This window comes from Neurospora tetrasperma (assembly GCF_000213175.1).
Source record: "Neurospora tetrasperma FGSC 2508 unplaced genomic scaffold NEUTE1scaffold_3, whole genome shotgun sequence".
NCBI lineage: Eukaryota > Fungi > Ascomycota > Sordariomycetes > Sordariales > Sordariaceae > Neurospora > Neurospora tetrasperma.
Window position 1 is genome coordinate 175,940 of NW_009799101.1, and position 16,914 is coordinate 192,853.

Here is a 16,914-nt window from a genome sequence, read left to right on the forward strand (position 1 = left end):
ATGTCGACCACGACGGCCAAGAAGAAGAGCACGAAACGAGCATCATGGACGCCCGGCGACGACACAAGAGCGATATCAACGACCACAAACAAATACCTCTCCCCCGAATATGCGACTGCCCCTGCACATCACCACCACCACCCCGTCGTCGTGTATCCGAACAATCACCATTTGAAGAATCATCTACATGGACACCACGGTGGGCATGATGGACGTACTCGCCATGTCAGCCACGCCGCGGTTCCTGTGTCAGGGCATTACTATAACGAGAACAAAAGTGGAAGTGGAAGTGGAAGTGGTAATGGAAATGGAGAACATGGAGGTATGTACCATAAGCTGATTGACATGGTCAAAAACATGGCGATCGACCAATCCCATCACCACCACCCTTCTAGTCAATGTAGCATCATGCATGCATAAGTGGCCTGGGTGGTGTTGTGGGTATTGATTGCCAAGCCTCCGCAGTGGCTCTCTTGAGTTCCATGGATCGATTTTATCTTGCATTCGTTGTTGTCCCTTTTTCTCTTCCGTCCCCTTCACATTTCCTCTTTCCCGCTGTCTCCTTCCATGTTCCTTTCCTGGATGCCCGCTCGATGAGTTGAAGCTCCAGCTTGTACGCGTACAAGACGCAGCCCAGACAAGAACAAAGCGGGATCACGGACCAACGAAGGACCAAGGAAGTGGAAAGTGTTGTATGCAAGTGAGCTGAGCTGTAGCCTGGCGTTACCTTACCTTACCTTTCCTTTCCTTTCTCCAACAATTGGTTGCAATCATTCGGTTGGCCATCGATCCTTGACGTAGTGTTTTCCCTTTTTGCCTTGGTCCGTCTTTTGTCCATCCCCTTTCCTCACTTGTACCTTGTATCATGTCAATTGATACTTACCTTGCGCGTATCCCTCCTTTTTGTGTCTTTCCCCTTTCGTCGTCTTTCCCTCCACTCTGCGTTACGCGTATCCCGCACCTAGAGTAGCACCTCACCTCCAAAAAAAGCATACCTACCTCTTAGGTATGGCCATGCGCCAGAGTATTGACGAAGCCAACAACGGCGCAATCGCACTAGGTACCCACAGCCTAATCCGACCAGCCACCACCACTCCCGTCCCCATCCCCGGCGCCATCCGACGATCTCTCTCCATCTCCGCACGAGGTTCCTCCTACAACACCCAGGCCACCGCGACGCCTGGTTCGTTCGCGACCGTTACCGAACAGCAATCCAACAAAGACCAATACGCGGAAGACAACACCAGCAAGCAGCTCGGATTCGGATCCCACAATGACAATGCTGGCTCCACGGGCAATGGCGCCGCTGTCAGCACAACCCGCCCGTCCATGGCCCAATCGTTAGGACCCAACTCGGCCATCGATCCCCTTTCCCAGGTCAGTCAGTCATTGATAACTGCCAAATACGCGTATGGAAACTGACCATTCTCTCTTTCTGTTTTCCAGCAAATCTTTATGCGACGACACACTGGCGACCAATTATCCTCCTCAAAACCACCCAAACATTTGCGCACTCAGTCGAGACCCGAGTCCCCGGGCCTGATGTCGACTGGAGAGGGGTCTGGGATAGCAGGCCGGCAGAATGCAGACTTGTCATCCTCTTCGAAGCCTAATACACCGGGTGGTGGTGATGTTCCCAAGGATAAAAGGTGGGTACTTTATCCCCCCATCCTGTCCCATCCAATCCATACTAACACTCTTTCCATCTCATCATCAGCAAAAGTAAAAACTTCTTCCTCCGCTCCCTTACCCTCCGCGGCCGCAGCTCCTCCAAGTACAACGACTTCGATTCCGACTCCGAGTTCGGCGGCGACCCCCGCATGAATGGCTTCAACGCCCGCGTCTTCAGTCAAGCCGTCGGCTACACGCCCCATCATAAAGAACCGCCCAGGTACATCAGAACAAAAGCTGCCAACAAAAAGGAACGAGACTTTGGCCGCGTGTTTCTGGCCCAAGAGTTGGTGGGCACTCGACCGCCGGGGTACAACAACGCTCATAATTCACAACAAGAGGCGGATAAACAGGAGGGAGGAGGAGGCAACAAAGGGGATGCGCCAGGCCAAGGGGGCGCCAGTGTAACTGTCTCCGTCGCCAGTGCCAGCGGTCGCAAAGTCGCCAAAACCGGCGGCGCAATCTGGGCCACCGAGTTCAGCCGCGACGGCAAGTACTTTGCCGCCGCCGGCAAGGACAACATCGTCAGGGTATGGGCGGTCATCTCCACCCCCGAAGAACGGCGAGCCCACGAGGAGGAGGAAGCCGCTGCTGCGAATGGAGGGAACGGCACAACCGGAGAAAGGCTTAGCGCGCCCGTCTTCCGCGACCGACCGTTCCGTGAGTTTGTGGGGCACAGCGGCGAGGTGTTGGATCTTTCTTGGTCCAAAAACAACTTTTTGCTGAGCTCGTCCATGGACAAGACTGTGAGGCTGTGGCACATGTCCAGGCAAGAGTGTTTGTGCACATTCAAACACAAGGATTTTGTGACGCGGTTGGCGTTTCATCCTACCGATGACCGGTTCTTCCTGGCAGGGAGTTTGGATACCATATTGCGCCTGTGGTCGATCCCGGATAAGCAGATTGCTTTCTCGGCGCAGTGTCCTGACCTCATAACGGCTGTGGCGTTTTCCCCAGATGGCAAAACGGCGATTGCGGGCTTGTTGAATGGGTTGTGTTTGTTTTTCGAGACGGAGGGGCTGAAGCCGCTGGCGCAGGTGCACGTGCGAAGCTCGAGGGGGAAGAATGCGAAGGGCAGCAAGATTACGGGGATTCAGACCATCAGTGTGCCGCCGATGGATCCGTTGAAGGAGCTGTCTGGGACGGGGGATAAAGCGCAGGGAGAGGTCAAAGTGCTGATTACCTCCAATGATTCGAGAGTGAGGATATATAATCTAAGGGACAAGTCGTTAGAGATCAAGCTCAAGGGACACGACAACTCGGTTTCGCAGATTGCCGCCAGTTTCTCGGACGACGGGAAGTACGTCATTTGCGGCTCGGAAGACAAGAAGGCTTTCATCTGGGGACTGAACGGAGGACAGCAAAGAGCGGCATACATCGAGAAGGAAAAGTCACCCTACGAGTTCTTTGAGGCTCATGGGGAGATGGTCACCACTGCTGTTTTCGCGCCTACAAAGACAAGGATGTTGCTGGGACGGAGCGAGGATCCTATCTACGATCTCTGTAACCCGCCACCGATTGTGTTGAGGAGCGCAGGGGAGGAGGCGGCGACGGCGAGTACGCATAGTGCTGCTGCAAGTGTGACTGAGCTGTCTTCTGAGGACCATCATCAGCCAGCACCACCAATCGTGCCAACGTCGGCACCGATTCAGAGACCGGAACCGAGCCCGGCGTATATCGCAAGGTCGACGCATTATGATGGGAATATCATTGTCACGACGGATGATACTGGTATTATTAAGGTGTTTCGACAGGACTGCGCTTACATCAAGCGCAAGCATGACAGCTGGGAGACCGGGTCGACTTTCTCTCGCAAGCTGGCCTCCCACGGTGGTAGCCTGTACAACGGAAGACTGGGACGGAGCATTAGCGTGTACTCTCGGACTTCGGCGGGCACAGGTGGTAGCGCCGCTCACTCAAGAAGGGGTTCGATGTCCGGGAACAATGCGCCATACATGGTTGCTTCGCCCGTATCTCACGCCTCGGCCCTCAACCAGGCCGTCAACACAGGCAGCGATAGGATTCTCAGATGGAGGATGGGCATCGAAAACGGCGCCGACGGAACCGGTCCATCTGGATCTCGCCCGGGACAAGTCAGTACCGCACCCGGTAACAGGTCCTCTGCCATCGTGAATGGTAGCAAGAGGTGGTCCGGCGTCCAAACCCCACCCCGCAGCGACCGCTCTCAGAGTCCCGTCCGCGGCGGCCCTGCTACCTCTTCTGTCCCTGTGGGGGCAGGCAACAGAGCTTCCATGCCAGCAGCTGTTTCGGTTCCTAGTACTCCCAACCGTAGCGTCAACGCCAACATCAACGGAACGTCTACTCCCAATGGCGCGGCCACGAACGGGTATCCACATGGACACTCCCACCTTGCTACGCATACCGATGCCAGAAGCAACTTGTTGGAATCTCCCGCCAATCTGACTCCTTTACACAGGGTTAACACGATGGGCACGGGAACGGAGTTGGGGAGTCCGACGCGGTCAGTGCCGATGGATATCACGCCTGAGAGGAACAGGCAGGCTAGGGAGAGGGAGGAGAGGGAGGAGAGGGAGGGAAGGCCGAGGAGCCCGCCTGCGCCTGGGTTCAGTTTTAGGCCGGCTAAGAGTGGGAATGGGACCTCTGAGGAAAGGCGGGGAAGTCAGCCTTTGGAGGAGCAGGGCGATGGTGCTGGCAGTGGTGGAAGTGGACTTGGTAGTGGCAGTGGTTCTGGAAGTGGAGGTATCTCGTTCTGGAATCCGTTAAAGGGTTGGAAAGTCGGTATACCTGGTTTCGGCAAGACTTCTGCCGCTTCTGGGTCTGGTAGTGGTGGACAGAGGCCAGGTACTTCCGGTCCAGACAAGGAAGGAGGAGCAAATGGCAAGGCACATAGCAGAAGTCAAAGTCTTAGTGCCTCGAACCATACAGCCCACATACAGGTCCCGTCACCGCTGGCGGATGGCGAAACTTCGGACAGAGTCAGTCCCGGGATTACGCCGTGGGATGTCCCGCTGAGTTCATCGGTGCAGACCCAGTCCAGCGCTGGTGGGCATGGCCGACGGAAGAGTTTGGGTGTTTTTGGTACTATCACTGGTGGAAATAAGGGGGACAAGGAGAAGGAGAAGGCGGAACGCGAGGTAACAAGAAGGTCATTACCTGTTGGTCCATTGCTCGCCATCACTGATGACGACGACAACGACGACAACAACAACGCCCACAACGACCGTGTCAACGGACAAGGACACACGCGCTCTCAATCCTCCAGCACCATCACCGGCCTTCAACGTCCACCGCTCATAGTTCCCACGATCATCAACACGCGCCCCAGCGGCGACGAAGAGGATTATCGGCCGGCTATCGATGAGGTGCTGCAGCAGCAAGAGTGGGATAGGGAGAGGGAGAGGGAGAGGGACAGGGAACAGGAAAGGGAACGAAGTAAAGACAGGTCTCAGAGGATTGTGAGTTATCCGCGGTTGAGTTGGAGTACGAGGCTGGGGATGGGAGGAGGGAGGGGGAGGGCGAATAGTGATATTGCTGAGAGGGAGGAGGAGGAGTGAGCAGGATAATTGGGCTGTCCGCTGGAAGAGGAGGAAAGTTCGTTCATGATACCACTAGTGTACTGCTTTATACAGTATGCGAGATACCTACCTACCTTACCTACCTGTTTTTACCTGCTGGACTGTACAAGCAACTTTTGTTGGATGAAGTTTGGTTGGCAACAGCCATATATATATAGAGAGAGAGAGAGAAATAGAAGAGTTAATGGAGCATTGTCAGCGATTTGTTCGGTTTGTTCCTTCATGCCATTCATTGCCTACATTGCTCACGGTCAATATGTCCTCCTGCTTTATCCATCAACTCCACTCGCTGCATTCTACCTCTACCTAGAGGTAGGTGTACACACCAGTCGGGTCCTGCAAGCCGAGCGAGACCTTGTAAACAATGATGGAAAACTTCCATTTGGGCGGTCACGATCCGGATCAATGAAATCGAGGAAAGTAAGATAGGTACCTAGGTAGGGAGATCGTCAGTACGAGAGTTAGTTAGCTAAGGTAGGTAGGTAGGTATTTCAGACTTTCAACACTGAAGGAGGCTGCTGTGATGTTCAGTTATGGTACATGATGGTATGAGCCTGGCATTGACGCGTTGGCGGACGATCATGGCGACAGACATGAGTTGGGATGTTGAAATGGATACGTACCTTACGTACATAGGTACTGCAAAAAAGCCGCAGACGGAAGTGACGGACAGGACTGGGGCATCATCACATTTGAAGGCTCACTCAGCCTGCGTGGTGATCGACTGAGGGTCACACATGTTTCCCGAGACATGGAAAGTACTTACGCTTTGGGGTGAGGGAGGGACAAGAGGGAAGTAAGTCACGTCACTGTTCGTCTTGGAGGACTTCAATACACTTGATACCTAGGTTACTATCATGTAAGCCGTTTGTAACGAACCCAAATGAAACAACCGTTTTGTCAATCGAGAAGGCATTAAATCTGAAAAGGCACACACCTTCAATTGTCCTCATAAGTCTGGTGTTAGCGTGATATATCAACAAACAAAACCAAAGCCTCAATGGTCTAGTGGTATGATTCGCGCTTCGGGTGGTGCAACTGCTCCCTTGCTTGAGAAACAAACAATACCAATGTGCGAGGTCCTGGGTTTGAATCCCAGTTGAGGCCTTTCCAATTCTATCCTTTTGCTTTCTTTTTATTTTAAACATTTTGTTGTATGCGTGCTGCATACGTGGTGTTGCTGGTGCAGCGTGAGGACCGAAGCGATACCGACTTGGGCACCTCAGGGATGAATCAGGCTGGATGACTCATGTCGGCAAAAGTGGTCAACCAAGTGCAAGCCAAAACCTCTCTGTCTTAGTTCTGTCAATTCAAGCAAGTCTATCTGTCCCGTCTATATAAAATCCCATTGTCTCTCGTATCAAATGTCAGAATCCAATTCCCCCGGTCTCAAAAATCAAAACGTCATCGTCCTCTTTCCACCCTAACACCAACCCCCACTCAAACCCTTTCCCAACTACCTCTACCATGTCACATCCATTACTCCCCTCTCTCAACCCCCCCTAAGCTAACCCCCACTCAAGCCTTGATAGGCGCATAAAAACTAAACTTTCCCTTGGGATCATACTTCCTCTTCAACATCTTCAACCTCTCCTGCCTCCACCCTTCATACCCATACATGGCCTGCAAACTCTCACTCCCCTTTGCATAATTCACATACACGCTCTTCTGCTTGACCTTGTCCCCATACGCCGCATCCCTAATCTTTTCTCCCCACTTTTGCGCCTGCGCATCCAACGTCTTGTTCCTTTCCGTCTCCTCATACGTAACCAAGAATCCATACAAAAGTTTCCTGTCGCGCAACGCAAACGCCGTGCTCTCGTAGGGAACGGCCTGCACGGCTTGTAGGGAGTATCCCTCGAGATAAGCCATGGAGAGGGAGAGGGCCGGTTCGGCGCGGATCATGTCCCTAAAGGCGTTGTACGACTTGCGCAGACCTTTGACGTCGTAGGAGTCGACGTCCATGCCGTAGACGGTGGCGCCGGCTTTGGGCTGGCATGCCCAGTCGGTGACGCGGAATTGGGCGGCGGCGGCAAGACCGGGGTAGTCGGTTGTTTGGACGGGGGTGGTTTGTAAGGGGGAGAGAGCGGCAAAGGGGGCGAAGTAGGAGGCGGCTTCGGAGGCGGGGCCGTTGTAGTAGACTGTTGAGACTAGGATGGGCTGTTTGTAGGTGGTGTTAGTGATGCCTCATAGAGGTGGGTACCTAGGTAGGTAAGGAGGGAGGGAAAAGGGGAAAAGAAAGACTCACATTAACAGGATCAACCTCGGGCACCAACCTCCACAGACTCCAATAAACCACATATTGACTCTGGTTCCTCATCACCGCATTATGCACCCTGTACACCTCCTCCAACCGATCCTGCGTGAACGTAAAACTCTGGTACGACCACTCTGGCCGGACCGCATCATACAACTTATACTCCACCTCCGTGACCACCCCAAAGTTATGGCCCGCGCCCCGCAACGCCCAAAACAAATCGCTGTTTTCCGTGTTGGACGTCTTCACCGCCGTGCCGTTCGCCAACACCACCCGCGCCGACAAGATCTGATCAGCGCCCAATCCATACTGGCCCTGCAACCAACCGTGTCCGCCGCCCAGGGCAGGCCCCAGCAGACTGACGCATCGACAGGATCCGGTGGTTGTCTGTTTACCTCGAGCCCAAAGCGCGGGGATGACGTCGTTACCGCGTAGTCCGCCGCCGAGAGTGGCGGAGTGTCCGTCGGCAGCGAACTCCATCTTGGTCAGGTTGCGCGTCCAGATGGCCATGCCGCCCTGCAGCTGCGACAGACCTTGCCAGGTGCCGTGGGTGCCGGTTGTAGCGAGGAAAGGGATGGAGTGGGTGTTGGCGTATTGGATGGTCAGAGAGACGTCGCGCTCGGAGGCCGGGATGACGATGACGCCGTAGGAGGGGGAGTTGGTGTGCGTGTTGAGGGACCAGCGGTGGGTGTACTGGGTGAAGGAAGGGGAGGAGGGGAGGAGGACGAGGGCGGAAGGGGAGAGGAGGGTGGCCAAGTCCTGTTGAATGGTTGGTGGGAGGGGGACGACAGTGGAAAGGGAGGAGCTGTTGTAGTCGCGATGTTCGAAAGAAGAAGGGGAAGAGGGGGTGTGACGGATGGCGATGGGGAGGGGACCGTTTGCAACTGGGGAGGCGGCTGTGAGGCCGGCTAAGGCCAGGAGACCGCCCCAGATGAGGGAGCGGGTGCAGGAGAGCATGGTTATGAGTTGATCTGTTGATATGATACTTGAGTGAGTTCAAGGTTCGGATGGGCTGCTTAAAGGTGTCGAAGAGAAGTAGGTCGTCTGGAGGGACTGGAACTTAAGAAGTGCTGCTGACTTCTCGATGCTCTTAAGCTCTTGAGATGTCCTGTGTTTGATGCTTCCAACCTCAACAGATGCATTTCCACAGGTCCATACTTATACCATCGCCGGTGATCAGTGTTCGGGCCTCCGGAAACAAGGACGGAGGTTGCCTGGAGGCAGCAAACCCAATCTCAGCCTTGTAAGTGTTGACGCTGTGCCGAGAGGCCGACATATTGGAACTTTTGTTGTCACGGAACGCACTGAAAGGCACGGAAAGGCGAAGTTGACAAGGCGCAGGAACCGTACTCCGTGGGACAAGAATTTCCATCTTGACATAGATATGTTCAGGGATTCCCAACTCGCTCCCTCCGGACGTCTGTGTCATGATGACATTGTTGTAGAGAAAGACTGTGTCCTAGCGACGTGGAGTAATCGTATTCATGGATTGGACCTTTGGGTCACTGGGAGTCTCATACTGGGAGACGTACACCAAATGAACCGTTGACAGGGTGCAGGTACCCTGCTCTGTAGGACAACGATCCCATGCTACACAGTCACCTGGTTCTCCCACTGCGTTGATACGTTCCAGCGTGCCGGGTAAACCGCAGCTGGTCTGTGGTCGCTTATTCCAGGAGCCTAGCCGCGCCTTGACACAAGGCCATCGCAGGTGGTGATGGGCTTCCCTCAACCATAACTTACTGTGCCGCATAGGTGCGACCATGAATCTTGAGCAACGAAAATCGCCGACGGAAGATATAGTGGTTCGATGGAAGAGTGCAATGGAACGAGACCTTTTCGCCTTGCCCTATGTGGGCAAAAGTTCGGGGCGTTTCCAGTGGAACAGCTTGGCGGGCCCGAGGAATTGGGAGGTGTTTTGTGCAGGATGGCTGCATGAACTACTTGGAGGGGTGTGAGAAGGATTCAATTGTGGACGCCCTGATTTTGGATCAATTCTGTTCAAGGGCGGGCTTTGTGGTAGTTCATGGCTCTTGGGATTGTCTTCTGCAGTGGCCTCTCCAAGACGGCCAGGACACTCGACCATAAGTCATCCAAGACAAAATTTACAGCAAGCAGAACATGGTGAATAAAGGTAGCATCTGGCCCAAATTCTGGAAACACTTCTCACCTCTAGAGCGCTGTCGATTTCCTTGGGGGCTAATGGCCCGGATTGCAGGCTCAGGCACTCCGGATTGCCCGGGTGGCCTCGACGGTTCGGCGGATTTCTTGGCAGCCAAACGACAACATGACCGTCACTAGCTGTGCCACGCTTGAGGCTTTATCGATGACGAGTTCTTGCTGTTCGAGGGAAAGCCATCGAGGCCATGTTGGGGGCTGGCTGGACTCGCCTGATGGTGAGCTGAAGGGTGTTGAACTGCTGCTGACAATAGACCAAGCCTCAGCTGAAAGAAGCTAGCCTATCGAAGAAGGCACAGTACGGTCCTTTTTTTTTTCGGTCAACCCCGGCCCTATCCTCACCAATGGTATCACCAATGGTGTAGTGTTCACGCCGCGAAGGACTTTTGAGAGTCACCAATCCCCTGCCAAGACGACGCACACCTCGCTTGTGTCGGTTCCTCTTTGCCGCAACTGTGCCCCTGCTGTACATGTGCCACGTAATGCGAGATTTCGGAATCAAGACTCGCGATGATGCCATTGGGTGAATAGACGCGAGGGAAAGCGAATGGGAGACGAATTGCTTGGATGGTTTGGTTGGTTGCCTAGCAGCGCAGACGGTCATGTCCGGGATTGGCGATGCAGAAGACAGCGACTGAAGTTCGTTGTTGGGGGTGGAAACTGGAATGGCGACAGCAGATTATGAGCCTGCTTAATTGATCGTGTAGTAGAACCAAATGACCAAACGTGGACAAAGATGATGGGGAAAAGAGGCATTTGGAAATACTGGGCGCCAATCCGTACGTAGACAACATTCACTCGTTGAGTTCTATGGTAGAGGAGACAAGGCGAACAAAAGCAACGACGACCATAAAAATAACTCACGTGAATTGGGAGAATTGATTTATTAGTAGAAGATGAAGAAGAAATTTCCGCAGGGCAGGCAGATGGAAGTGAAAATGATGGTGGGCGACGACTGCCACAGTTGGTGCAATGACCGCTCTTGCTGTCTGAAATCAGCGCTGCAGACACTCACCTTTATGTCCTCCCTCCGAGCCAGTTTCGCCGCAAAGAGACCGGCATATAATGGAGAGATTGTTCAATTTCATTTTTCAGTCCAATAGAAACAATGCGACACCACAATGCAGGCGACAAAGCAATCACGGTGCATCGCCACCATAACCATGACCATGCTCTTCTCCGCAGCTCAGCATTACAGTTTTGCTGCTTATAGGTACAGAATTAAGTTCTTGAAAACATCCAGTAACAAGGGCCGCTGGTCTAGTGGTATGATTCTCGCTTAGGGTTCAATCCTGAGCATTCTTGCGAGAGGTCCCGGGTTCAATCCCCGGGTGGCCCCATTCTTTTTCAGCTTTTGACTTTTTTTGTCAACAATTCCAAGATGTCAGTCAGTTTTTCATGTTCAACAAGCCCGCATCCGATTTTATTTTTTTCTCTGTGAGAAAAAGAGCAGCGAAAAAAACAAATTAAAATGATGCAAAGAACATCTCTTTGCTGTACAACTCGGACTCACGACATCCACCATTGCATCAGTTGAGTCCTACCTCTACGAAAGCGAATGCGATGGATCTGAATAAGGGAGCCATGCAGAAAATATGTCTCGAGACCTTTTCATATGCAGATTCTCTGCACATGGGCTTGAGATGGATGCTCACATTGAATGTGCAGAAACAAAAATTCAATATGTCGACATCCAGTCGTGCAGTACTCGCCGCACTGCCGCCGGGCTGTACCGTTCGCAACATCGGTGACTTGATGTTAGACTGACTTCAGTCTATACATTAGGTACACTGCGCGTAAAAGAAAGCCGAGGCTTGAAATAAGGTAGGTAGTCTCCTCTCCCACTTTTCCGGCGTCGATAGCAACAGGAACCGACCTCTACCGAATGATGGCAAGCAAGGTTATTCCCAGCTGTTCAGCTGGTGGATAAAAAGGCAGATCCGTTCCATTCCCGCTCGGAACCTGGACCTTGCAACGAACTACCCTACACTAACAACAAGCCACGAGAAACACGCTTGGCGGAATGCTTCCAGGTGTACAGTTTACACTACAGGAAGGGACTGAATTGGCTCGCTCGGAGGAGAGGAACATATGCACACTACACCGGACCGAACCGGTGCTTCGGAGCCCGTCTGTGTCCCGAAGCCCGCACTGCGGAGAGCCCGCAAGGCTCGTTACGGACAAATGTAGGTAGGTAGTTTTCGCGCTGTGCACAATGTGGTTGCTGCATGTTTGCGAACAAATTCTGTAGAGGTATTTTGTGCCTACCTCGCAAGTTCGTCTATTATGGAATCCGAGATGGACAAGAGAGCATCAGCGATCTTTTTTGTTCCTGATTAACATGACACTACCTCTAGTATCAGGTTTCGGACGCCTTCAAACACACGGTGCGGAATAATGACCGGGATCGGCCCCAAAAGCGACCCTTGCTCGACACCGATCACATCCATAAACAATTGGTTGAACAAGCCCATTTGCCATACACACAAGAAACCCGTTGATCGACATCAAGGATTTCCAGCAAGTGATCAGAATCCGGGACCGAAAGGAAGGTGATGATAAGATGAGGAGTAAAAGAAAGACAAAAGATGGAGAACTCCCGCCATGAACGAAAGCGGAGCAGGTCCACAACGGCTGCAGTGCAAAGAAACCGCAGAGCAAGGACAAGGGCTCTTGGATATCGGCTTGACACGTCCACTCCAGAGTTCAGTCCAGTCTGCCAAGTCAATGGTTTGCTTGATGGGGTATTCTTCAGCTTTCGGCCTCCAGAACAGATAGGAGCCCCCCTTTTCGCTGGCCGAGTCGCGATCTGAGAATCGTCAAGGCAAGGAGACGGTCAGTGCAAGTCACCGTGTTTGACGGACCTTTCATCAGCGGTCGATTCTTCCTTCGTCTCGTGAGCATCAACATGGCTCGCCTTACAAGCCTGTTGACGGCTGTTGCCGCCGCGGTTGTCGGTACTGCACAAGCAATCCTTCCCACGGATTGGACACCCATCTGCAAAGAGATCGAGTCCAAGATCTCGAATACCAGCGATGTCATCTATCCGCGTAAGTGGTCTCACTCCCCTCGAATCCAGTGTCTCACACCGTGAACGGAATACTCACATCCAATTCCATGTACAGTCCAGGCCGTCTCCTTCACTTTGGCTATTGCCCACTGGTTCTGGTCGTCCGACGAACAGCCATCGTGTGTCTTTGCACCTGGGTCTGCGGAGGATGTGTCGGTTGCGCTGCAGATTATTGGCGCGACCAAGACCCCCTTTGCCGTTCAGTCTGGTGGTCACTCTTCAAACCCAGGTTTCTCCAGCACTAAGGGTGTACATATCTCGCTCAAGAGACTGAACCAAGTGAAGCTGTCTGCGGACAAGAGTGTCGCCGAGATTGGCTTCGGTAACGTGAGTAGATGCGCATGGTGATACTGAGCCAAGGCCAGTCATTAACAGTGTTCCAGATCTGGACCGACGTGTACAAGGTCCTGGACGGCACCGGCAGGAATGTTGTTGGAGGAAGAGTGCCCGGCCCGGGCGTCGGTGGCCTCACCCTCGGTGGTGGGTACTCCTGGAAGACGAACCAGTATGGTATGACCTGTGACACGGTCAAGAGCTATGAGCTTGTCCTTCCCGTGAGTTCAATACCATGGTTGATCCCTAGGTAGTGTGACGAATGTCAGTTAACACACCCTGCCCAAACAGAACGGAACCATCACCAGAGTGTCCAAGACCGAGAACCCCGACCTCTACTTTGCCCTCAAGGGCGGTCTCAACCGCTTTGGCATCGTCACCTCGGCAGAGTTTTACACCCATGAGCAGCCTGAGAAGGTGTACGGCGGTCTCGGCATCTATCCCACCACTGCTGTCGACCAGATTCTCAATGCCACTTCTCAGTTCTCGTACCTGAACAAGGATCCCCGGACCCAGATCATCACCACCCTTGACGGCGGTCCTCTGGGTACCACTGCCGAGGTCCTGTTCTTCCACGATGGGCCTGATAAGCCGGCCTCGTTTGAGCTGTTTGACAATATCACGCCGCTCGTCAAGACCGTCCAATCTCAAAGCTTTGTTAGCTTTGTGCAGAGCATTCCTGCGCAGGTTCCCGAGTTGACCAACATCCGCGGCGCTTTCATCACCGTTGCGACTTCCGAGCTCTCGCAGACTTTCCTGGAAGCCGTCAGGCAGGAGACTGATGTGAGTAGTTGTATGTCTAAATCAAAACCAAAACAAAAGACGACTAACCTTGACGATACAACAACAGGACATGGGCAAGATCATGAGTCTCCACGGCGGCATCACCGTCAGCTACGACCTTGAGCCCTTTACCAAGTACGGCGAGCACGCCACCGAGAGTGCTTTTCCGCACACCGAGTCTCCCCTCCCGGTAAGTCACCTATACGTACCAGTATTCTCTCCCCTGTGTCGGATCCAAGCTAACCTGCCTTGTCCCAGCTCTTCATCTACTTTGCCTGGTCCCTTCCCGAGAACGACGACTTCTGGTACGCCCGCATGAAACAGACTGTTGAGGCGCTCAAGAAGGTGGCTATCGACGACGGCATCTACAGTGATGCCTTTACCTATTACCCCAACTATTCGCTCTTTGACGCCACTGCGGAGCAACTGTACGGTAACGAGAACGCGGCGCGGTTGGCGAGGATCAGGGACCAGGTTGATCCGGATCGGATCATGGAGCTGGCTGGTGGATTCACGATTTGATGAGAGGTGGCAATACGGGTTGTGGTATTCCTGCGTCGAGCTGATTTGTTTGCCTTTGATCAGTAGTAGCCGTAGGTAGGTAGGTACCTACAGGGGGATGCCTACAGTACTTTCAGACGGTTTGACGGCCCCGGGGATTCAGCGAGGGGTTCCGTCGATGGGCAGTGCCGGCGAATTGGACTCAGTGGACCGACCAAAGGAAGATATTCGATCCGTTACACAAAGAAGGGGGCCGAGGTTGATGTGCGGGCCGTTGCCAGGAAAGGAAAGACTGGAGGTACCTAAATTGCGCAGTACTGTCTGTGGTGGGGAAGCGAAACCAGTGGAGCTGAGAATTACAGTCCAGTACTGGTTTGTTTGTTGGTTCTAGACCTCGTGTCAACTTTCTTATACATTTTCATAGCTAACTAATGCGTAATCTTACCTCGGATACGCTATTTCTGACATTCAAAATGCTATATCAAGTCCTACTAATGCCTTTATACATTCGTACTAGCCATTTTAATTTCTTCTTACAAGGTTTGGGACTACTCGGGATAAATTTCGTCTACGTAGTATACATAGTACGGTACGGTACCTAGCGTACCGAGTTAACAAACAAACTAGTACTGGACTGTACGATTTATGGCAGCTACGTTCATTCTACTATAGAAAGAGCGTCACCGATCAATGCCCAAGAACAAACAAAACGCATGACAAAAAAGGACAGGCGCAATCAATCCAAACAGCTGCTGCATCAAGCCATCTTTTGCCTTTCTCTGTCACCACAACTTGAAATTCCAACAAGGCATAAACCCCGCCTTCACACTAAACAAAACCGGCAGGCCTAGTGTACAGATGGGTCCAGCTCCCCAGTATTCTCAATCTCCTCCTCATGAAGGGCGTCCCCTTCACCATCGTCTTCTCCACTGACAGAAGCGTAGTCGTCGGCATCAGACGAAAACATACCCTCTAGGTCTGACGGGCAGACATCCGTGTCCTGGAGTCTATCCCGAGCCTCATGTGTGCCGTAGGAGGCACTGACAATGACAGCAATGGTTTGTTGCCATGGATACTCCATGGAGTTCCAACTCTCGTGGTACAGATTTATGCGCACATGGGTCCCGGTGAGCGCAAGAGGTGTGGAGCCAGTCTGGGAAAGAGGGACAGAGTGAAGCAGTCCGAGTCAGCTACATGTTCTCAAGGCGGGAAGGAGGCAGCTGCCGACATTGGGTAGGTAAGATAAGTAGGTTGACTTACAAGGTTGCGGATTGGCCCGAAATCCTCGTTGAAGGCTTCGGTCGGGTAATCCATCGCTCCCCATGTTTCGTCACTGGGATCCCGGCTTCCCCCAAACGCCCAATTGGCGACTTGGTAGTGATCAGCCTTGACCTCGACATTTACCGCAGAGTTGCCCTTGACACAAGATGGCTAGTGTTGTGAGTGGTCCATGATTAGCTGACTGATCTCGATAAAGGTGATACGTTGGTACCTAGTTGCAAAAATAAGACTGCCGGCTGCTGGAGGTACCTGATACTGACCTTCCACACCAATCCGTTACACAAAGCAACACGGATTTCCTCGCGCAGCCTGTCTGCTTTTTCTTGGATCTCTTCTTCTGACATGATGTCGAAGACAAAATCCTCTTCCCCGGACCAGTATTCATCGTCGTCATCGTCATTCTCAACAGTCTCCCCATGATCTTCAACAGCTGGTGTTGCTACTGCCTCGACTCTGTGCTGCTTCAAACTCGGCGGCTCAAGAGTGGGACTCTTCTGTTTCTTGGCAGTCGCCGCCTGGGCTGCGGCGTCTGGACCATGGCCTAAAGCAGCAGCAAGGAAGGTGTGAGTACATATTCGATCCAGATTGAGGCAGCAGACGAGAAAAAGGCAGGGGAAAGAACTGACGCTTGTCGGACATGGCGGGTGGAAGTAGCACTGAGGTTGGGAAGGCGGGAACAGGTCTGGAAACAGACGGAGATGAAGGAAGAGACGAAACTGGAGTCTTCTTCGCTTGCGGTGCTGTTGCGATTTGAACTGAGTTAGGGCTGGAAGGTGGAAGGAACTGAAATGCTTTAAAGACAAAAGTGGCAGGAAGGGAACGGGAATCTGGCCAGATGGAACAAAAGCCAGTTTTCCAAGTTTTTATCGCTGGAGGTGCACTGCACTGCAATCCACTGCACTCAGCTGTGGTGAAGCTTGGTCCAGGGCACATCATACAGATCAGTGCATGCCATTCACCTGTGCCAACTTCCTTTACTCTGCTTCCTACCGGCATCTCACTGTTTCAAGATATATTCCACCTGGCATCAAAACACGACCCCCATTTCTTGAACGATTTGACCCAGATTGATACAATTGAAACCAGGTATCTTCGTTACATTTGAGCGGAGGGGTAGCTTGTGGCCGGAAGCATCCAACCCCGCGTGACATGCTTCCTTCCTTCCTTCCTTCCTTCTTTCCTTGCCGGCGTGTCGACTCACACTGCAACCTAACCGGAGGAACAGCGCCTGCCCTAACTGAAGCTTTGGACCTTTTCCAAACGAAATCGGAACTCTGGTCACT

General features: G+C 52.8%; 5 protein-coding genes across 5 annotated transcripts; 3 read left to right on the forward strand and 2 right to left on the reverse strand.

The window, feature by feature from the left end:
- Positions 1 to 5,427, forward strand: NEUTE1DRAFT_121743 (uncharacterized protein; the record flags this gene model as incomplete). The annotated part of the gene is made up of 4 exons (XM_009852100.1): positions 1 to 322; positions 1,061 to 1,377; positions 1,447 to 1,649; positions 1,718 to 5,427. The coding sequence occupies 4 exons, from the start codon at positions 1 to 3 to the stop codon at positions 5,205 to 5,207; spliced, it is 4,332 nt and encodes a 1,443-aa protein (XP_009850402.1).
- Positions 5,428 to 6,746: 1,319 nt separating this feature from the next.
- On the reverse strand, positions 6,747 to 8,442 carry NEUTE1DRAFT_80740 (uncharacterized protein; the record flags this gene model as incomplete). Its single annotated transcript, XM_009852101.1, has 2 exons — positions 6,747 to 7,388; positions 7,477 to 8,442. 2 exons carry the CDS (start codon positions 8,440 to 8,442, stop codon positions 6,747 to 6,749), a joined length of 1,608 nt encoding a protein of 535 aa, XP_009850403.1.
- Positions 8,443 to 11,711: 3,269 nt separating this feature from the next.
- NEUTE1DRAFT_41349 (uncharacterized protein) lies at positions 11,712 to 12,164 on the forward strand (the record flags this gene model as incomplete). Its single annotated transcript, XM_009851951.1, has 2 exons — positions 11,712 to 11,849; positions 12,021 to 12,164. Coding segments are annotated over 2 exons (282 nt in total), but the record flags the coding sequence as incomplete, so codon positions are not given.
- A 407-nt stretch (positions 12,165 to 12,571) lies between these two features.
- Positions 12,572 to 14,371, forward strand: NEUTE1DRAFT_109527 (uncharacterized protein; the record flags this gene model as incomplete). Its single annotated transcript, XM_009852102.1, has 6 exons — positions 12,572 to 12,713; positions 12,789 to 13,060; positions 13,117 to 13,287; positions 13,358 to 13,849; positions 13,917 to 14,039; positions 14,108 to 14,371. 6 exons carry the CDS (start codon positions 12,572 to 12,574, stop codon positions 14,369 to 14,371), a joined length of 1,464 nt encoding a protein of 487 aa, XP_009850404.1.
- An 826-nt stretch (positions 14,372 to 15,197) lies between these two features.
- On the reverse strand, positions 15,198 to 16,627 carry NEUTE1DRAFT_100209 (uncharacterized protein; the record flags this gene model as incomplete). The annotated part of the gene is made up of 5 exons (XM_009852103.1): positions 15,198 to 15,503; positions 15,611 to 15,781; positions 15,892 to 16,160; positions 16,258 to 16,422; positions 16,591 to 16,627. 5 exons carry the CDS (start codon positions 16,625 to 16,627, stop codon positions 15,198 to 15,200), a joined length of 948 nt encoding a protein of 315 aa, XP_009850405.1.
- Between the last annotated feature and the right edge of the window lie 287 nt (positions 16,628 to 16,914).